Source organism: Zosterops lateralis (genome assembly GCF_965231275.1).
Source record: "Zosterops lateralis genome assembly, chromosome: 4".
NCBI classification, from domain to species: Eukaryota; Metazoa; Chordata; class Aves; order Passeriformes; family Zosteropidae; genus Zosterops; species Zosterops lateralis.
The window spans coordinates 44132033-44154988 of record NC_139765.1 but is presented as its reverse complement, the minus strand read 5'-3'; the positions used below and the strand labels follow the sequence as shown (position 1 = coordinate 44154988).

Here is a 22956-nt window from a genome sequence, read left to right as displayed (position 1 = left end):
TGTTAAGAGATTCAGAGAACTTTGTAATGGTTTAAGTTTTTACAGGCTACGGAGAAACCAGAACTTGTTGAATTTAAAACACTTGTAATATTACAACAGTGAAACCAATCAGTTCACAGTTTTGACAGTAATTCACATTTTGTGCTTGCAACACCATGAACTGAAAGAATTTCCCAAGGAACATTCTGAATTGCATCTCCCATTTCCGAAAATGTTGCTTGTAACGCTGACGCTTCATTGACTTGCAGTAAAAGAACATGAGCAGTTGGGAAGGCTCCCTTTCCATTAAAGGAGAGACTAAAAAAAACCCCACCACCTCTACCACACAGATTTCCTCCAAAACGGGAAGCACTGATGAATATATGTACATATATATATATATATATGCCATGTGGGCTACTAACCCTTGCTGGTCCTTCAGGTAGAAGCTGGTCAAATAGGGCAGGATTTCAACACCAAATTCATCTCCAGGTGTACAGAATCTGTCTGTTCTCCGCCCTCACCAAAGGTTTCTTGCAGAATCTGAGTTGGTTCCAGGATTTCAATCACAAGACAGGAATAAACTCCTCTCATTACTGACCAGTATATAACACATGTTCAAGGGCTTTCTGAGGATAGGTATTGAGGCAGCTTACACTAATGAAGATTTGTAAATGCAGAGAGAGATAACATCTTAATTCTTCTGTAACTTGTTTTTGTTGGTTTTTTTTTTTTTCTTTAAATCAAGCAGAGGAAATCACACACAAGGAATGTCACATAATGCATACGATTGCATATTTGGCCACTGAGAAGGCAGGGCATGCACAAGGCAAGACACAAAACTCACCTAACCGTGCATAAATGTTATGATACAAGCATCATCGTTGCAATCTCAAGTTTTTTAGTTGCAAATGTATCTAAAATTCACCTCCCAGATAATACAATGTAACAAAGGGAATAGTAGATCATCTATCAAAAAGTAAAACTTAAATAACAGTTTACTCCACAACAATTGCATGGCTTTTTGAAAGACGTACAATACAGTTAAAAAAATTTGGAGCTCAAGGCAAGAATAATCAGAATCATTCAAGGCATATATGGTAAGAAAAGCCAGACTAGCTTATCATAATCTTTTGCCTATAAAATCTATGAATGCCAGAAAGAAAACAGTCCCTAAAAAACCATAATGTTCTCCCAAAATTTTTGCCTGTAACATAAAATATCTTTAGCCTCTCTTCTCAACAAAGGCATCCATAAATTACAAAAAAGAAAATGTTGAGCTATAAAGATTTGCAAATAAAACAAAGACAGACAGACCTAAATTCATAGACTGATCTCCTTAAATTGGATTAAGCAAGCAAATAATTTTAAGTAGCTTTAATAATATTTGAGGCTACTTGTATTACACAGAATACTGTCCTGTCTTTGATACAGATATATGGTAATGTGTCCTTACTGACACCAGTTTAAACAGCAGTAAATCAGGAGTAATGCTGCTATGGTATGTCATCTCCGTAAGTAATTTTCTGAACTGGCTGTAGTAGCATTTTTTCCAGTTATGGGTCTGTTGCTTAGTACGTTTTGGCTACAATTCTGCACACTGTCATTACAGTTTTGAACTACAAAAGATTCTAGAAACAGCCAAAAAAAAAAGACACTGCAAGTCAGAGTTAAGAATGCTAGTAGATTCATGCATGGGCAGAAAAAGACAGAAGTCTGTGAATTACACTTTCCAGTACACCCTCTCATCAGAGTTACTTAAACATGGAATATTTTATAGAGTAGGCTGGTTGCCTTTTAATATTGCATACTTTACCGAGGTTATCAGTTGACCTTTGACTATACTATTTAAAGCTAACTGAATACTGACATAGGCGAGGACAAATTGAGAAAACACACCAAAAATGCTTATATTTGTCCATATGAATCTACTGTGTTATTTAATGATTTTCTAAAAAACTGTCTGGAGAGAAACAGAGTTCTTCTTATCTCATGCACAGAAGAAATTAATTGGTCTGACTACAATGAAACAAAAGTGATTCTATATTAGTGTGTTTTTAATGAGCATCGCATACAGTGCAGATGTATAAATCAGAGCATAAATTCAGCTTCATGCTCTTCACTTCATTTTACTTACCATCAGTTCCTATTTTACTTTTAGGGTCAGTACAAGACTGGAAAAGACACAAGGAAAGACTGAATATTGAAGAATACTTCTTAAGTCATTAGTTGTTTGTAATTTTAATGGTGTTAGACTTTAGCATATTTTTGAAGCAGAAACTAGTTAACTTTACAATGTTCAAATGTTAATCTTAAAAGACTGCTCATTTGAAGCCTGCGCCCTCCACTCCGTTTACAAACTGCCCCTACTCCCTTACACTTGATGATGCCTTGTTTGCAATGTCTTGGTCAGGATACAAATAGAGTGGGCTCTGCAATGAATTTGCTCTTGGAGGTGGTTGTGTGCTAGCCAGTCTTTCAGAATTTCCTGCAGAATGCTCCCTCCACCTCGGACTTGCTCGCTCTTCAGACATTTCCCACACAGATGGGCATGGGGAGGTAAAATTCATGGTGGATCGTGAGAGGTAGTTCTCCTGAAGACCTTCTTCTTGGAGGCACCTGTTAGAAAGCACTTCCTTTTCTTTGGAGTTTCGCCATTTCATCCTTCGATTCTGAAACCAAATTTTCACCTGTTTGCAAGTTAATGAGAGTTTATTATCATTCTTTGCTTTAAAAAACTTTATCCTAACAAGTGGCTTTTTTTTCTTTCCCTCCTCTTAGTTTCATATTCATTCCTTATTCGTTGTTACAGCAGAGATCCAGTGAAGACAGCTGACTGACATTATCTCAGGATTTTCCCATCACTATTTATTATGCCTGGAACAAATATTCTCCTCGACTTTCACCACCTACAACAGGTGATTACTTAGCTTGGACTGGAAAATGGACAGCCCAACAGCTAGGGATAGAAGAGTTTCCTACAGGAACATCCTTCTAGACAGAAGAGCACTCCCAGAGAAAATCAGTATCATCATTAAGAAAACTAAGTGATATCACTCATGGTGTGAAGGCATCTATTAAACAGAGGCAGTAAGAAGAATGACAGTCCCTTTCACAAACATAGTTAAAATCAGCTTGGCCATACAGCTTTGAAAAGTGTTGTGACATAGGACATGGGATTGAGGATTTAAAGACATTTGGTCTGCCTGAGTACAGTTTTCCAGGAGTTGTCTAGAACCCATGTGATTCTGAGATAAAATCAACTTTCCAAAAACTCTGAGATGCAACTCTTAAACACAAGCATTCAAAGGCATTTATGAAATGCTGGGGAAAGCTTGGGGGAATATACAACCAGGAGCTCGTTTTACACGAAGAGAAGAAAGGTGAGGGTGATCAATCAAATTATTCAGATTGTGGTTTTTTCCCCCAAAGGACATTCCTTACCTGAGACTCCTTTAGACCCAGGTTAAGGGCCAGTTTCTTCCTGTCTGTTTTACTAATATACTTCTGCTTCTGGAACATTTTCTCCAAAGCTTTCCTCTGGTCTTCAGAAAAGACAGCTCTTCTTAATATGCCTCTCCGTGATTTGGAGTTAGACTCCTGGGTCAGAAGAGGCAGCACACTTTCCTCCCCTAGTGGAAATAGATGAGAGTTTCTCATAACATCTAGCACATATCAGAGAAATATTAAGTGCTGTTCATTGTAATGCTTGCAGGCTCTTGTCCCACTTCTGATTTCTGGTGTTACATGTGTGTTGTAATGCTTCAGTCATGTTCAATAAGTATTAAATCCTTGCTTATACCTAGCGGTGTTGTCAGTAGTCAAGAGTCACCCCCTGGCATGGTACAAAGTAAATCAGATGAGTTCATAGAGGAATATTAGGACAGAGCCCATGCTACTGCAAAATTCAAATAGAGTCAGGGAGGAACTCCACTTTTCTTTGCCTGTCATCACCACTGAGTAAACTGCAACAAGTTTTCCTATGAGTTTATTTATTCTTGTGAGCAATGTAAAATTAGATAGAAGTGGTCTGTAATACTGATTCAAAGAAACTAAGTAGGCTTTCTTCTATTTTTATTGTTTTTCTTTCTACTAAGGAAAGGCTTTCAGAGTGAACTATTTCTCAGAAAATCCCTGGTCATTCATTTAGTTATTCTGGAAACTGCAGCAATTTCTTTATTAGAGGATTTGGAGAGTACTTGGAATTACTCCTTTCAGCTCGGTTTCTAATCCTTTGACATCTCATAGCAAGTCCTGGGAGGGCAGTTTGCAGTGAATCCAATCACATCCCCTCAATGCACACCTAGAGGGAGCCCTGCCCTGGCAAACAGCCTCAAAGTTGGGGGGCAGAGCTACAGTGAAGAAGTAGAAGTGTTCACACAAAGAGCACAGAAACCCCAAGATAAATCTCTCATGTTCCTCACACCCAATAAAATCTAAAGCCATAATGCTTTCCCATACTCCCTCCCCCCTAGAAAGATATGGTGTATGAGAAGCAGTCCTTGGTGAGGCTTCATATGTTTCCAGTGCTCCCAGTTTCCCCAAACACGCATTCATACAGGAAGCAGGAGCAGGGACCAGTTGAATAAGGGCCGTATTCAAGCACAGCATGTGATAAATTAGGGAGATGCCAGGGCTAGGGCAGCAGCACTTTGTCTCAGAAACCTGTACCATGGCTGTACAGCCACTGACACCTACAATCTTGTGTACAAGTGGCAATTCAGATGCACTCCTGTCGCTGCCCTCCTGTTGTCCACCTTCTCATGTTCATGGGCCTAGATTGCCCTCCCACCTTATAGTTCCAACAGCTGCAAAGGTGTGTGGGCAGCCCAATTGCTAGAAAGGATCTGATCATTTTCATACTGAAGCCAAAGGCAAATTCCCCCTGAAAAGCAGGTTCTCTAAAATACTAAACATTTTTTTATGAAAAAGTCTGTCTATTCAAGTCAGCTGTAATGGGGTGGGGGGTGGGGATTAAATACGTTTTTTCAGTTGATATAGTGCTCTTGAAAACACTAATGAAATCCAGATGCAGCTTCTACTAATGATTCCTTGGTGCTAAACCATATTTCAACTTCTGTATATTATACATATATACACATAGGTATATGTATCTTTAAATACCCACAGGAAAACAAACATACATATACTGAGGATACTGTAGTATAATGATGAGAAACTGAAGTGTATATCTGTATGTCTTGCAAAGTTGACTAAATACTTTTGTAGCCACCTGTTATGGTTTGGTATTACACACACTACCCCTGCATCCTGCTTCCAGCTCTGACCAGTAAAGTATCAGAAGCTGAGCAAGTGTACAATGATTATTCCCTAAAATGAAACTACCTCTGTGAAACCTAAGTGATTTAGAGGCCACTGCATTCTGTCAATTTTTTTCTTGAACTTTTCACGTCAAGAAATCAAGATCTTTATATTTGTCCCTCATAATAGTGTGTGGTAAAAAATAATTATTATGATTTACTATGTTACAGTATATATAATCCTTAATTTATACAGATGTATTTAAATTTTTAAAATTATATCTAAGACCAGATACAAAATTCATAACCTACTGGTTAATGTCCTGATATTTATTACACTGTGATACACATTCAGATTTCATCCAAACCAAAATAAATAATCTGCAGAACAAAAGTCAAAATACCACAATGGAGGTTTCCACAAAGGGCAAGCCAGGTTATCTGTCTGGGGACTGCAGAGCCCCTTCATAAGACCCAATGCATGCTCCAATCACACCCACAAAACTGGGGGCAAGCTGAGAGCCTTCCTTCCTTAAGCACATTTTCTCTCTTTCTTCCTCAAACTTAGTGAATTTAGGTATCTTTTTCCAGGTAGCCTCTGAGTAGTTTTTGCTGAACAGTCAGCCATTCTCAGGTTTACTGGAAGGTACAGTCTGGCAGCAGCAGAACTGGCACCTTCTCTCATCCCCACTGTGGGATGAGAGACACCAGCAAGGGAAGAGGCGTAACAGGGCTGGTCCTTGCCTGCAGGCCTCTGTTCCACAATGGAGTTGTCAGCCAGGGACAGAGGACGTCAAATTATGTGACCCCTTAAAATTTGTCTTGCCTGGCTGGTTGTTAACAGTCAATCAGCAAGGAAACAACCTCCTGCTGGAGCCTCAAGGCACCAATTAATTCCTGTAGAGGCAGTATGTAGGGTCCAGCTTAACACCTATATTAGACTAACTTAATAGTGAGGCATTTTTACACTCTAAGGCACAATATGCAATGGATTTTAAGAGATTAACTAAACAAAATTTAATGATGAGCAGAATGCTCAGAAGCCTTAACAAACAGCCTATGGGTCAAAAAATCTGAAACCTACCATCAAGTAGCCTAGAGAATTTCTTTTAAAATTAGCCATATTCTAAAATGCACTCCAACTGTTATACAGAAACTAAATTTCAGTTTGTGTATTATAGGGTTTTTCAGTGCAGCAGGATAGGCAGTCAGTCATTTATACATTTCAACAATTCCAGAAAAATTAAATATGTCAGTTTGCAGCTCGTCACTCTGAACATGCAGCAGAAGGTTTAGTGTTCTGCTGACATAAATGTGACCAACTATTTCCTATGTTGCTGGTTTGATTTTTGTTAAGTCTTTCTTTGTATCCTAATATATAGTGATAAATGTCCTCTTAATCTGTGGAACAATCTTCATTTGCCTTCATGGTAGAGACCACCTTGAAGGAGCAAGTAAAAGCTTTAGTCATGGTTTCCATTTTTTCATTAGAATTCAATACATTCTAGTTAAATGGACAATTAATAGGTCACTTCCAAAATAGTAGTGTATCAGTCCTGGTTAATAAACAATCCCCTCAGTTGATAATGGGCCTATGCATTCAGCAAGTCCCTGTATACACTCAGCTCATCCACTAAATCCCCTTTCAGGTAGACAGGGTTATATGGGAAGATGAGCTAGAATGAGTCTATAAAAGTCAGTTTCATTCACTGCTTTATTTTTCAGTCAAGTGCTTTAAATGGTGTCCAGAAAATCTCTTGGAATGTGAGACAGGAGAAAAGACTGGCACATAGAGTATTGCTTTATGGCCATACAAAAGGGCAACTGACCCTTGCCCAGGCCTTTTCAATGTGAAATGGTTCCTAAAGTTCATCTGCACAGTGAAAAATTGTGGTGAGGTCGCGTGTGGATGAGTAAAGTGAAAGTGGTGATTGGTCATGGTGCTGTCAGCCATTGTGGGAGAGCCGAGGCCATGTAAAACGCTCTGTGGGAAAGTGTCAGCCCCCTAAAGAGGTGCTCAGAAACTTGCAGCTCATTAAACTGCCAGCATTTGCTGCCTCACTTGTCAAGAATCATTCAACTTAGCAACTGCCCTTCTGAAACATTCATAAAAAGCATGCACTTTAGTCAGGAATGGTTTGAATGCAACTGTGATAAAAAAGTATATGCCAGAGCATGTATAAACTCCAGCTTTCATTTGGATTTGGCTAGCAATTTGTGCTTTTTTTGAAGAAAAAGGAAATGCTCCTTCTGTTTGCATTCCTGAGCCATAAGCACAAAATCATGATTGTCCATTCTTAAACTATGGCATGCAATCTTCCCAATCAAAGTTAATTTAGTTTTGGATTAAATGGAAGTATGTTCCAGTTCTTAATCCTGAATGGATAGTGTACACTAGTCAAATTTCTCTTCAACATATTTCTTCAATTTTTTACATTATTATTAAAAACGAGAAACAAATTAAACATGTGCACACATTTGACTGCTACAAAAAGAATGGCTGGTGTATTTAAATAATGCTAAGGCTTCCTGAATCATAATTTACCCCTAACAAACATTAAAATGCAGCATGCATTTCACCATCCTTCAGCTCTTTTCTTATTTGCAAATGTTTATTGACACTGATTTTTAAAAGAGTTACTAATTTTAAAGAGTTGTTTCTAGCAAACTGAAAACAAGGCACTTTCCTAGGTTAGCTCTGTCTGGGTGTCTCAATGCCATTAGAAACCTCTCACAATTGCTCAGTGTACTTAAGTTTGATAAATCTTTGGAAACCCTCTGAATAGGATTGCTGTGATTTTACTAAGGAATTAGCTGCTGCCATTGCATCACCAATTAGTTTTCCAGAACACATTAAATCCTGCTGCTTTGGTTTACAGAATAACTCAAGCATTACTGATGAAGCATAAAAACTTACTTGGAAAAGCAGTGGGGGATGCAGGGTGCTGACAGGACCCACCGCAGCATGCTGAGTAGAATGGTGGGGCTCGGAGAAAAAAGTGTTTGGAAAGAGCTGCAAAGAAAGCACAGATCTAATTGATTATCCATTGAGCTTAGGTGATATTCATAACAACAGTCCTCCAAAAAGTCACTGTGTAAAGTCCTGCCCCACAAGTTCTTTTTCCTTTTTTTCAAGATGGTGATATTTTTAAGGCAAACAATGATAAACCAAGTAATTGCTCTTTAATTTAGCAAGGTTATTTTACATGTGTAACTCAGCAATATTATACAAAACTCCCCCTATATTTATAAGAACGAAGCTCTGGAGACTAGAAATTTCCTTCTGTAATTGCTGTAATTATGGGGGTTTTCCTAAATATTGGCATTGAACACATTGTTTCAATAATATGTTGTTGAAATGATGAGTATAATGAATCTTAGTTAGTTAGAAAGTTATTTAGAAAGTTAGTTAGAAAGTTATTTTAAATAACTCTAGTAAGTATGTCATTTTAGAAAAAAAATCAGCTGGTACTCCAATACTGTTAACAGCCCTTAAACCAATAACATCCTCAACAAGAAACCTTTATAAATAAAATTGATAAAATGCCACGAGATGAAACAGCTGAGCTCTACAGGCACACAGTACAGAGCCCGATTCTGTTATTCTGACTGTCAACTTAGTCTTCCTGGAAAAGTGCTCTGAATTTAAATAAAGTACTTGCTGAAGGCTCTGCATGATACAACAAAAAATCTGCAAAATCAACTCACAGAATTAGGTAATATTTAGTAAGTTTTTTATGGAATTTTTTTCATTGAAATCTCTCATATCTAGAAAGTGCTTCCCAATCATGGAAAGGTCTTCATCATCTATTCATCCCTTAATTTTTTTTCTATAATGCTCATGGGCTTTTCCATTAATCTTATTTACCTATCAATTTCTGCTTGTACTAGTCAACTATGAAACCTGGAATATTTTTTTATTTTGAAAAAAGATATGTCATGCTTGCTAGAACTGTATACTTGTAAAATGTGATCAGCATCAAAACACCTATGTAACTTTCTTGTTTTGGTTTAGGCAGAAAGTAAGTGGCTCTAAAGCATGTACTGCAGTTGCCTAAATCTCCAGAAAAAAACCCATTAAGTTAAAAAAAAAAAAAAAAAAAAAAGTAGTAGCTGCAAGCTTAGGTAAAAAAAAAAAGAAATCAATAATCAGAAAGAAAGGTAAATAGATAAATGTACCTAAGCTATGCTGCTAATTTTTAAAAGTTTTTCAACTGGAATTAAAAATAAGATCACTCATAATTAGGTTGCTGAGTATGTATTAGGACCTCAAAATAAGTTTTCTGACCTTTAAATTTGCTGTTATCCCAGAGCAAAAAAACTATTGCTGTAAAAGTCTAACTCTAAACATTTTTTAAAGCATTAACTTGCAATTGCTGATTGATAAGCATTTTGCTGGTACAGCTTTCTATTGAAATGTTGCTGTTTCTAATGAAATACAAATTAATTGCCTGGTTTTGAGGCATACACTTGCAAAACATTTACAAAAAATTATTTACACCAGACATTAGCATCCTTAAAGCTTCTCTTCCACACAAGACCATCAAATGTGAAACCACATCCTTAGGAACTTAAAACAGCCAAGAATGTGCAGCCAAACACCATCTGTCCCATGCACCTAAAAGGTTTCAATGCAACTGGTGAAGTGTGTAAGCTAGAAAAGATTTGACTAACTCAAGAAGCACAAGAGCTCTAGAAGATAAATATCAGCCAACCTCCTGGACATGAGAGCTCGTCATTGACTGTATGTTTTATCCTCTGCAATTTCCAGACTTCCAGGTGGAAGGAGCTTTTCCTCCCTTCCTTAGGTGGCACATTCCTCGTGTTTTTATCAAATATCCCTTACAGTCACGTAAAACTCTCCACTTCTGAAAATGTAACTTAGAATACAGAAGATGGCAGGCTCCATTCCTTTGCTTTCTTCTTAAATGTCTTGGATATTCCTTGGCTGCCACAGTACCCTATTCCCTCCAATCATTGCTCCAGCACCTTATTCATGCAACGCAATTTTCGTCAAATACATTGTCCTGTCCTCCATATTCCCTCTTGTGGTTTCCTAACTCTGTCCAGTTCATTGCTCTGTTTTGATAATGTGGGGGTCGTAATGGTATGTGATAAAAGCAGAAGACACCTGGATAAATCAGAATGGAACAAGCTATTTGTTTAGATAGCATGCTCCTGCAAGTAACGACAGGAAGAGGAAAGAACAGTTTCCTCCATTCACTACATCTCTCAACAAGTAAGCTGCAAGCATAGAAGCAGTTCAGATACTGATATTTTAAAATACACCACCTGTTCTGAAAATATTCTAAATTCAAAAGCCCTTCCATTATAAAAAGTCATACTGACAATGGGATCAGAAGTTTTCCTTCCAACTATCCATCATTTTGAAAGTAAGTAAATACAGTCCAGTTCAGTTACACAACTTTCAAAATGGCTTAATCTTAAGGACACTGTTTACTTTTCTTAATTCTATTGTTGTGAAATAACTCAGTAAAGAGTAGGCTATCAGTAATGGGGAAAGTGAGGTGTGAAGGAAAAATGGCTGTTGAGGGAAACTGAAACCAATAGTAAACTTCTGGTATCATATAAAGGGTCTTTCAGTGCATATGCTGCTAGGCTGTTGGGGGGTTTTAGAGATAACTGATAAAGATGTAGTATCAACCTGTGAAGAGAGCTGGAACACCTCCAAATTTTTTTTTTTTTCAGAAAACTGCCTAGAGCCAGCTAACAAAACTAAGAACAGGAGCAGAGAGACTTCAATCTGCACAAATACTTAAATTCTCCAAGTATTGCTAAGTCCACATGAACTGCTTTCCACCGTGATGCCTAGGTTCCAGTCCTGGTTTCTGCCAGAAAGCTTAAATATATTATCAGTAAAATTACCACATTTCATCTGAGAACCTTGGATGGTTTGTGCCCATAACATGGGCACAACTGCAATTTCTTACCTACATCCATTCTTGGCACCATTAAAAGCAGGCTTTTGCAAAGCTCTAAGGAAGTTTCACATCATGAAGAGCTCCCTGAGAAAGAGTCCAGCAGCAGCTCTGCCAGCTTGGTGATCCAGCTGAGCTGCATTTCTGCTCCAGAACCACAAGCCCTGGACATCATGATGAATCATGGCTCTTTCCCTAGCAATTACTGTCTTTAGAGTACAATGTTCCAGCAGCAGCTGTGCAACCCCAAAGCATTTCAACCAGCTGAAGAGGAGCTCCGGCTGTGAGAACAAAGCAGCAGCCACTGCCATATCCCAGCCAAAAGCAACTGCCATCACATGGAACTGGAAAAACTTACTGCAAGAGCCTGTGGTGCAAGAGCCCTCAGAACGGGCTTTCCTGCACTCCCAAAGTTACCATTTTCTTCCTATTTATTCCTGTAAAACACAACCACACAAATGCTCAAAGGAAGTCAAGCCGAAAGGGCAAAACAGAGTAGCATCCACAGATCAGTTTTTTAAAACTGTCAAACATTCACATAAAGAGTTTCTAAGTTCCAAATATTTATGTTTTTAAAACGTGGATGCAAGAAGTGGGCTTGCATTTTTATGTTGGGTCATGGTGGGGCTTTCAAAAATGGGCAGAGCAGCCCCCCAAAAGGGCTTGAAATGTGCTAATAGCATAATCATCACTTACATCTACGGTAATGTAATGGCCAAAGCATCACACTGCTAATTATCTGAAACCACAGTTTTCAGAGGCATCATTCACATGCCTAATTATTATGTTGTAATTTGTGGTACATGGTTTTCACTGCCTGAGGAAATACACCAGCCTGAGGCTGGTGACAATACATGGCCAGATCTCACCTCTACAACCCAAAGCAACAACCAAACTCCACAATGTTTGCCAAAGACTCCATGGGTACCCTGGTGTCCAGAGTAAAAGTGGCTTCTACCCTCTCCTTGCCTCATACACAGCCTTGCTATTGAGAAGATGGGAATCTACCTGCGGATTTACCAGCTGTTTTTCTGGCTTTGTCTTTCCTCAGGATGCCCATGTTTCAGTGTGCCTCAGCACTTTATTATTACCAGTACTTATCAAAACGGGCATCCCTGTCAGTTCTCTGAAAGTTCAGTGTCTCGCCCAAGTTCCTTGTCTGGGCCTCCTACAATCAATGAGATTGTAGCTCTACGTAACAATTCATCACCTTAAAACAGATACAGGAGGTGTCTCATTCTCTGGAGGGATCCCTGTGACTACAGATTAGACAAGACATCTACTTTTTATTAGACAGCTGAATTACTATGACATTCTTTTTATCCTTCATAGGAAGCATCAAAAGAAAACCATAATCTGTACAGCCATAAAGACTCTAAAACGTTAAAATTACGCTAAAAAGGCAATAGTTATTTTCTTGGATTTTCAACATATTACAATTTGTTTAGAAATTATTTCCTCAAGCATGGCAAAATTAGGGTCAGCTGCTGCAACAGGACATTTCCCTGGTTCTTCATTGTTGCAGCCCTAAATCAAAATCTTAAAATAGGCCAAAATGCACCATATATTCCCATGGAATGCACTGATTAGCCAAATTTTATTACCTGGAACAGTCTTTACTTGTTGCAGTATTGCTAGCTCCAAGCAGACAAAAGTCTCAATATAAAAAGTGTTAGGATAAAAAATAACACCGGGTGAATTATTTTTTCTTTTTTCTTTTTTTTTTAAACAAGAGGGGTTTAGTATTTTTAGATTTCTACAAGGAAATAGTTTTTCAAGTTGAAATTTGAGACATTCACATAGTCACAAGGAGGTAACATTTTCAACACACATTCAGAATACCTCAAGAGAATTACGTGCTCGAACTGCAGACAAAAGCAGCCTCTCGTGAAAAAATTTTATAAGCTTTACAGCCAAAGCAAAGACCACCTCTCCAAAATGACAACTCACCTCAAAGAAATACAGACCAGGTTACTTAAAATATTTAGATGCATAATTTTATAAATATCAGGGTCTACATATCTGATATTTGAAACAGCCTCCTACTGTTTTACATACCTGCGGTTGTTTTAATTTTGAAAAAAATACCCCCCTTTCTGCTATGGGGTCATGATTGACCACAAAAGTACCATGTAAAACATCAGTTATTTTGCAGAGCTGCTTTATAAAATAATGCAAAACATCTCCAGAGGGCAATGGAAGCAGAGAACTTGCCTTCCAAAATTTAGGAGGATTTCTTAACAAAAACAAAACAAAACAAAAACAAAAACAAAACAAAACAAAAAAAAAATACCAACAACAAAAAACCCATCAACTACAGTACAATAAAACCTGCACTTGAGTTTGTGTCATAAGATTAATCCTCACCAAAGTCATGTGTTTTCTAAAAAATCATGAGCAATATACTACAGGATTTTGGAAGACCAGCTCTTTCTGCTGTACAAAATACATTTTATAGAAGTTAATTCACTAACTGCAGGCACGACTGATTCCATGGTTGCCCCTCAGTCAATTTCTTTTCTACAAACTCCACCACTTGTCTTCCTAGTGCAGCTCTAAGATGTTCTGGCAGTATCTAAATCTTGCCAAGGTCCAAACTCGGGATCCTCTTCCTTGTAAGAGACGGCACTGTGAGAGTAGCCAAAGGAAGAAGCAGTGCCCAACCAATCACTGAGAACAGACTGCCAGACTAGTGGCTGGGTCAGGGAGTAGCTGGCACTAGTCTAGCTCTGGCAATGAGGACAACAGTTTGTCCTTTAAAAGCCATTTTGCAGCCACTTTTAAGATCCACTGGGCATTCCAGACAAGTTCTATTAAATGGCTCATGAACATAACTGGAAATAGGAAAAGTGCTGGACAGAGTCTGTGATTTCGAATACTTACAAAAACTTCTTTGCTTCCAAAGACAAACTCTCAAAGCAATTACAGTGTCTCAGTGCTCCTGGAAACCAGAGAATAAGAAAAGATGCCAAATAGACCTCCCCACCTTAAAGAAGCTACCTCCAGAAAACACCAACAGAACAAGAAAATTCTAACACCTGGCAGTCAACTTGTTGCCTGAGTTAGAGGGAGTCAAGACAAAACATTCTTGGGGCTCTTTCCCGTCTTTCATTTTAATGAAAAACTAGTGTTACATGTTGCTTGAGGACACACCTTGGCTGCCAGTTGGCTTGAAAACAATAATTAAGAAGCATTAATTCACTACGAAGAGATCCAAAATAAAAGAAAAAAAATCACTTAAATTTCAGTAATTTAATTATTTCCTAGTTGTCAAAAAGAAACAAGACACTTTATCAAATATGGGCAATAAGGTATGTTTGATTCAAGTAGGTATAACAGGACAGAATTGTTGTCATCACCTGAGAAGGAAAAAACTGACACCATTTTCCAGAGACTTAGCCTGCAAAAGACTTGGTTTAATTCCCTTTCAATGCCACCAGTTTTCTGTCTTATCTTAGGTAGATTCTTTTCTTTTTGCTCCAGCTTCTCCTCTACACAGTAGAAATCTCTCCTATCTCACTGGCACATTGTGATGCTAACTGCATCAAAATGTAAAGTACCCAAATGTTAAAGAAAATAAAGAGAGCACAAATGTATCTACATATGTATAAAGTACATCTACAGATGCTTACTATAAATCCAATTTATATTTACTATGTAGTTCTAATGACTTCTTTTGTGTTACATGTGCTGTCCTTCATTCTGCTCTATTGATTCTGACGCTTTAGGCAAAAATCCCCTAAGATAAACTCAGCAGATTTTACAACAGAATTATCTCACTGTTTGTTTTGTTGCATTTTTCAATTTCCCTTCTCTGTTAATGTATAAAAATGCCAAAATTAAAGCAGAAAGCCAGATTTTTTCCACATAACCATATTCAGGATGTAAAGCACTTACTGTCAACCCCCACCAGGGCAAATTACTTAATAAGAGCAAAGACATTCAGAAAAATTATTTCAGGTAGCAGAGTAAGTTTGCATTTCCCAAGAAGGTCAGTCAGCTCCAGTGCCAGCCAATACTTCTGGAAACTAACCACGAGGAAATATGTGGAGGTACCTCTTTACAGCACCTGTGCTACAAGACACAACATCTCAGCATCATCTAGACAATTTTTACGTGTCAGAAACACTTGAAGTCAAATCTTCTAATTTATCCAGAAGGTAACAATAGGCTTAGAGTCAAGGGATTAAAACCCAGACTAGCAAGAAATTGAGGATAGCACAGAGCAAAGGGGCTTCAAGCAAAGAGCAAGAAAACCTGTAGGAATCCCAAGCCAGTATATATTGGCATACCACTGCAGAAGGCTCATTATTTTATAGGATAACTGCTACATAACACTATATTGTAATGCTCCTTCTGCCTTTCCTTCCTAAGTTTTATGTAGCATGCTCTTTGTTCATATTCTTCTTCAATTAAACCAAACTAATTTCAAACACCTATGATGATTATTTAATTTTTAAAAAATGTATTTGATGACGGAAAGTGATTATTTAAATTTTTACAGACAACAAATATTTTTATTTGTACCATGTTCATTAGATGATGTAATATTTAGGGTGTGACACTTTCTGAGTACTTGTTCAGTTTTTTTATTCAAGATAATTTTGTAGGAAATATACATAAAATACACATGCAGATAAGCACTTGAAATAGTCCATCTAATACTATGAAACCTGTAAATTTTGGAAATTTGCCGGTACAACTCAGTTGCTGAGGAGTTACAAAGAGAAAAATTACCATGACCAGACAGCCCAGATCAAGAATGCCATCCCACCTGCTCTTCTCTGACACCATGGTTAAGTGTTTTCCAATTTACAGAAAGAATACAGGATTTACATTCTTTAGCACTTTTATGGAGTGTTAAAAGGTACCCTAAAATGGAGTGTTTTGTTCATGTCCTTCCTTTGTAGGTACTGTGGATACATATAAAAAGCTTCAGCTTATGCAGTTCAGTCCCTGGTGTGATTTTACACTTCCTTCTTTTTGAGAACTATTGATGACCTCATCAAAATTTGGTACTACATGAGTAATACAGATTATTGTTTCCAAAAAGTCTGGTACTTTTTTAATTCTCTCATTTTTTTAAAATTAGAAATAAAAGAAAACTTGGCTTATTAGTGGACTTTTAGTCCCTGCATGACTAGCACTTGTTAGTTCAAAAAGATTTTTATTTTTTAAAAACTGGCTTTAACATTTTCAATAGTCTGATCAAAGATTTCAAAAAATTTTTCCAAAATGCCATGTGATTTGGGAGTTCCAAATATGAGTTCATTCTAAAAAAAAAAAAAAAAAAAAAAAAAAAAAACCAAAAAAAAACAACAACACACCTCCAAACAAACAAAACACAAACAAACAAACAAAAAAACACACACACAAAAAACCCAGTAAATTAAAAAACCCTACCTAGCACAAATTTCTTAGTTAAAATATCTTCATTAGTCCCTAAAGGTTAAAATTTTTGTTCTGCCAAAATGCTCCTTTGGCCTACCACTGTATAAACACGAAACATTCCACACAGCCTGACCACCCCAGCCCCAGTCACAAATGCAGTGTCTGGTCTGAACAGTTTCCTCACTATACGCCTACACTAGAGGCAAGAGACTTCTCAGAAACCACAAACTGGCTCAGCAAGACAGTCCCAATCTAATTCAAATTTATGAATGTTGAGAAAACTAAGCATCCTCATCACTTTAAGACACACAAGTCAGATCAGAATCAACAGATCCCTGTTAGAATACAAGTGTACAATCACAGGAGAATTTTCTTCTGGGTGCATAATGAATGAGGAAACACTAGTGTTTCTCCCTGCTCAAATCGAAGAGCCTGGTGCTTTTGCCAAGATCTGTGGGAGCTGTGGAATCAGAATCACCATAGGACTGGACTCCAAATCACTAGGAAGACCTACCACACTAAAATCACAACTACTAATACGGGTCTATCAAAAGAAGAACTAATCATGGAAACAAGCGTTTGCAAAACTTGATATTCGGGAACTTCTGTAGTAATTTACCTATAGCTTTTAAAACAAACAAACAAACCCTCCATACAAACAAACTAACAACAAATAAAACCCAACAAAATACCTCCAGCAAATAAAAGTGCTGGGGTATCTGACATCTCTCTTTTCACAAATAAATTTAGTATTTTCTCTAGAACTCTTTTTTCAGGGTAAGGGTAAAGGGCAGGCAGGGGTAATATTCATCGAATTGCAGGAAGATGATACTTGTCCCATTCCCTGGCTTAGCCTATAGTTAGTTAAAACAAACATGTTGAAGTAACTGATACGCTTAAGATAACACTTACCTGAGAGAGCAAGAACATTCAGAATGTTAATGTACACTTTGATTCTCTCCTGCTTACCGTTTAAGTACATTCTGGTAAAGGATAAAATACTGCTTTGGATTTTGAAGAACAGTTTGCAGGATTGAATTGAAATAAAATGATGTTTGAAAAGAAAACAATTACTTCTGTTTTCAAAACACGGCTTTTGGTTTCACATCACAAAGACTTAATTCAATAACTACAATTCTGCTTGCCTGATTTTCATTTTAAACACATTTTAAACTGTGTGACCATAAATAAAAATTCTTAAAATACCTCATAATATTGGAATAAATGCATGCGTTCCAACAGGAAAGCAAAATACAATACAGATAGTGAGTCTAATATCGAATTTAATGAATTGACTACAACTTCAATCACTTCCATGACCAACAGTAGTACACATTTCTCAAAATATGTTGTTTATGCCCAGACAAAATGTATTTATACGAAAATCGACACATTCGAGAAACAGAATGGGTTTTGTAAACCTGTTTGTTTCCAATTCCCCGGCAGGGGTTCCTGCGGGCCCCGGCGGCGCAGGGCGCTGGCTCTGTGTGACACCGGGCCGAACGGCTGCTAACGGCACCTCTACACCGCTTTAAAACTTGCTTTTTTTTCCCCCATCCCTGGTTTTGTCAAAACTTCCAGAAAATTGTCTTTGCTACGTGGCTCAATTCTCCTTTTGGCAGGAGGAGCCAGATCCTGCACGCCTTGCTGTCCCGCAAGGCAGGGCGCGTGGGGAAAGGGGCCGCTGCCTCCCGAGCTACTCAGGAGGATGGAACGGCTCGTCTTCCTCCCACAACTTGGCATTTCAGACTTTCCCGGAGCGCCTGTTGGCGGCGAAGCTTTTACCACCCCTTGAGGCTGCGGGACGTCAAGCCCTGAAAGAGCTGCGGTTAGGGACGTTCACCAGCACCCGGCGCGGCCCTCACGGGGCTCCGCCGCGCTCTGCTGGCCCCAGGTACGCCGGCCGCCCGTCGGCCCCGCGCCCGCCCCCCGCCGTCCCGTTCAGCGGCAGGGCCGGACCCTCGGCCGAGCCCCGGGGGCAGCCGACCCGCGCCCCGGCGGCACGGCAGCCCGGCGGGGCTCCCCGGAGCGGCCGCGCCTGTCCTGGCGCCGTCTCCGCCGTGCGGAGCGCGGGGCCGAGCCCTCGGAAAGCCCCTGGGTCCCGTCTCCCGGCGGCGGGACGCGGGAGGGGCCGGCGCTCACCTGTGGCTGCCGGCGGGAAGACGCCGCCTCTCTCCGCCGCCGCGGCCCGCGCTGGCGGGCGGCCGCCGTCCGCCGCGGAGGGGTTTAGCACTTGGAAAGCCCATCTTGCCGGGAAGGGACCCCCCGAGGGGTTGATTTGTTCCGCCGCGGGGCACAGCTTGAGGGGCACGGGGTTGGCGGGGAGAGGACGGAGCTGAGCGGGGCTGGGCGCCCCGGCCCGCAGCAAGTTCTCGATGAGGAAACTTTTGCCCAGGTTGCCGAAGCCCGGAGCCGCCGGCAGGTTGAGGAGAGCCGAGGAGCCCACCAGGTCCCAGTAAAGGGCGCTGGGCAGCATAGCGAGGGCTTGTACCCTCCTCGCCCTGCCCTGCCCTGCCCACCCGGCCCGGCCGCCGCGGCCCCTCACTGGGCTGGGACGGGGCGCCGGGCTATGGGGCCGGGCGGGCTGGCGGGGCGCCTCCCCGAGGGCTCGGGGGAGCGGAGCGGGGAGCTCGGCGAGGCTGTCCGCGGAGACACGGCGCCTCTCCGCCGGGCTGGAAGGTGTGTCCAAGCGTATTCATTATGTCAGCCGGGGAAGAGGAGTGATGGACGCGGCCAACAATGCCGCCTTGCCCGGCAGCCCCCCGGGGCGGGGGAGGGCGGGAGCCGGGGTGGCTGTCCCGCCGTGCCCGCCCCGACATGGCGGCGGGTCGCGCTCCCGCCGCGGGTGCACCTGTGCCCGGGGACGCCGGGGAGGGGAAAGGCCGCGGGCCGCCGTCCCGACGGGGAAGGGGCTCCGATGCTGCTGCGGAGAGATCATGTCGACCTAATGATCCCATGAGGTAATGGGAAGATAGTCATTAGCTCACTCCCTCTGGGCATTTTTATCTGGCCTTTTTTTTTTTTTTTTTTTTTTTTTTTTTTTGTAGTTACCCACACACAATATACACGCTGAGTTTTCAGCATTTGTGTTAATAAATCTGATTAAGATCAGCACGGTACTGTTAATCATGTTTTCCTTGAGATGTGGGACGAAGCTTTGTGTGGGCATAAACATTCTTTGTCCGGAATAGCTTAGTCCATTTCTACTTCCTTGCATGTATTCTTCTTTATTTGCTTACAAATCACGTAATGTGGCAAAGATGTCTCATTTTGCAGTTCAAACATGCATGCAGAAAGTTAAAATTGGATGCTGTTCCAAAGTCCTGAAAGCACCTCCCTGTTTTGCAGAGAAATCGTTTAATTTCAAAGCAGCTGTTCACCAGTCTAATCTTGAGGATATTCCCTGTAAAATCCTCCGGAGGAGGTGCATCCCTTACTTTTGTGTAGCAGCAGAGGCATAACCCTTGGACATCAGGTGGTTCAAAGCTAAAACCAGCTGGACTAGTGGAATCATCTGTGCACTCAGATGAGAAATGGGGAGGATGTCTGAACTGCTATGGTACAAAGTAATACCTGGGGGAATATAAATGAGGTGCTCACATGTCTGAAGCTTTCCTTTGCCTCTCTGGGTAGGTTGGCCCTGCTGGAGTTTTGGCACTTAACTGCATTGTACTAAGATGTGGTGAATGGGAGCCTAAGAGTTGATAAGGCTGCTTCATGCCAGACACCCACGTAGTCTGACCTTCTGTCTTACAGCAGTGGCTGTAAGCAGGGAGAAGTCCAAGATGAGTCTGATCGTTTTGCCCTGATACATTCCCATAACTGTTCTCAGCTTAAACAATTTCCACAGCTTGAGCACTTGTATTTGCAACTCTGAAGGCCTTCATCAAAAGATGTTAATGCAAGTATTTTATTTGTGAACATTTTGAGACTCTTGCTGTAGAATGGACAAAATCCAAGCTGTTGTATCCCAGACTACATCTGAAGTTACTGTGCATTGTTGTAGTATAAGGTGCAGAAATTATGTTTCTAAGGGAAAGAAAAAAGTCTTCCCAGGAGGGCACCCGCTTCTGAGCATTGCAAATAGCTGCCTTTCCAATTACCCCTCATAAATTTATTCACTCTTAAGGATTTATTTTGTCTTTCATTTCACTGATCAAATTCTCAGAGAATTCCCAAGGGCCGGAGACACTGAAAATCGTAATTCAACACTTGGGAAGTGCAGTTGGTCCATCCAGCTGTGCTGCTTGAATAAAAGGTATTCACCAAGGAAATGATGGTTGCCAAAGACCATAACCTTCAAAGACACACATGGGGTTTGGTTTTCTCCAAGGCTACTTTTGGTGCCAGTGTGGCTATTAATGTGTTAATCTCAGCTGTGTAGTTCAATAAAATATGATTAGCAAGTTGCTTGTTTCTGTGATATATAATCACAACACACAGAAATATCACACAACACACTTCTGAGTTGGAGGGGATCCACAAATGTAGCATTTGACTGCATGGAAGAGAGTGATTGACCACATGATGAGTTAGCAGTTGATGTCAGGCTGCATCTCTAGTTCCAGGGTTTAACTCATACGTGTTTAAGTAGTCCCTTTGTTCTCTCTGATTTTCATTTATCAGTGGCCTCTCATCCTTGTTCTGACTCTGCTCTCATAACTGTACTAAAAAACCACTGGGAACCAAATTACAGGACTCCAGTTTTAAATAAGATAGGAAATACTATTTTTCAAGAGACTCCCAGTGGAGGCCCCAAACTGGTTCTGCGATGCAAGGGTGGTAGAGCAGAATAGCGAAATGAACTCATTAAACCAGGACAGCCTCTGAGCACTTGGTCTCTGGGACACACAGCTGCAGCTCTGCTGAGCAGTAACTGCCAAATTCCGTCTGTCCTCTGGCCATGTGATGATTGAGTACAGTCAGGCCCAAGAGTTGTTACCTGTCAAAAGCTGGAGAGCACAGCACAGGAAAATGTGGATTCCTTGTTCAGATATGGAATATGGAATGATCTGAGAGTGAAACAAGTGGTATCCCTGAGATCCAGATCTTTTTTGAATGCAGCCTGGAAATGCATGACAAATGGATCCTTAGCCATGGACCTGAAAAATTGTTGGATGTGTATTATTCAGATGCATTCAGAAAGTAGAGACGCCATTCACATGGTGAGTAACTCTCATTTCATTTGATTACGCAAACTTGGAGAGTACTTGTTTTGCATTTGGATTATGTCAATTTATTCATTTACCTTAATCAGACTAAAGGTGAAGAAAGTTTGCCTTCACTGGGTATCTTGGCTTGTATCAGGTGTTTGGAAAACATGAAGATACACTTCTCAGGTTGCAAAACTTCAAAAATGGGGTACATGTAACATACATGAAATTCTCAGCCTTCTCTACTCAAAGTCCAGAATACAGTCTTACTGACAGGGAAGACAAATTATGTAACATACCAAGCACAAGATCTCTGCAACCACAATAAAGTCTCCCTAGTGATCTTTCTTCTTCTTTCTTCTGCCCTTTCTTAGATGGCATTTCCATCCTTGAGCCAGGAACACTCATTCCCTGGAGCAATTCAGTGAAATTGAATCTTGCCATTACTTCAAACTTTTCTTACAAACCTTTCTGATGCTTAATGGGAAGCATGCATATTAGTATATTAGTGGCATCTACATGTTTTTTGTGAGACTTAAATACATGTGATTTTTCTGCAAGCTCTTCTTTTTTTTTTTTTTTTTTTTTTTTTTTAAGTTTGAACAGTTAACATTTAGGTCTGCACTCCAGTAAATCCCCATCCCTGGCCTTTGTCCCCGTGGTGGATGTCAGCTTATCAGATGTCTGCTGGAAATGCAAAACAGTGTAGAGGAAACAGTCAAGGAGGTTCCTGGACTGCGTGGAGATAACTTCCCCACACAGCTGAGTGCACCAGCTGGGGAAGCTGCCCTGCTGGACCTGCTGTTTGTGAACCCAGTGATGTGGGTGATGTGATGGTCAGTGGCAGTCTTGGGCGCAGCAGCCATTAAATGATAGAGTTTTCTATTCTTGGAAAACTAAGGAGGCGACTCAGCAGAATTGCTGTCTTGGACTTCCAAAAGTCAGGCTTTGTCCTTTTTAGGAGCCTCATTGGGAGGCAGTCCTGAAGGGCAAAAGATTCCAGGAAAGCTGGATGTTCTTCAAGAAGGAACTTCTAAAGACACTGGAGCAGACTGTCTCCAGGTGCCAAAAGACTGGCATGGCTGAACAGAGAGCTTTGTCTGGAACTCAGAAAAAAAAAAAAAAAAGGAGAGTTGATGACCTTTGGAAGAAGGGCCAGGCAGCTCAGCAGGACTAGAAGGACATCATGAGGTTTTGCAAGGAGGAAATTGGAAGGACCAAAGCTCAACTAGA

At 40.4% G+C, this 22956-nt stretch overlaps 1 protein-coding gene across 1 annotated transcript; it reads right to left on the bottom strand.

The window, feature by feature from the left end:
• Positions 1 to 441: 441 nt before the first annotated feature.
• DBX2 (developing brain homeobox 2) lies at positions 442 to 19079 on the bottom strand. Its single transcript, XM_083859019.1, has 4 exons — positions 18713 to 19079; positions 8158 to 8253; positions 3424 to 3611; positions 442 to 2669 (listed from the first exon to the last, which is right to left on the bottom strand). Exons 1-4 carry the CDS (start codon positions 19044 to 19046, stop codon positions 2346 to 2348), a joined length of 942 nt encoding a protein of 313 aa, XP_083715145.1. The 5' UTR covers positions 19047 to 19079; the 3' UTR covers positions 442 to 2345.
• Positions 19080 to 22956: the final 3877 nt, after the last annotated feature.

Coding starts and splice junctions, on each gene's coding strand:
- DBX2 (XM_083859019.1), bottom strand. CDS start 19,046: ATGCTGCCCAGCGCCCTTTACTGGGACCTGGTGGGCTCCTCGGCTCTC. Junction 8,254..18,712: donor CTTCCCGCCGGCAGCCACAG/GTGAGCGCCGGC, acceptor CTTTCTTTGCAG/CTCTTTCCAAACACTTTTTT. Junction 2,670..3,423: donor TGGGTCTAAAGGAGTCTCAG/GTAAGGAATGTC, acceptor ACTTGCAAACAG/GTGAAAATTTGGTTTCAGAA.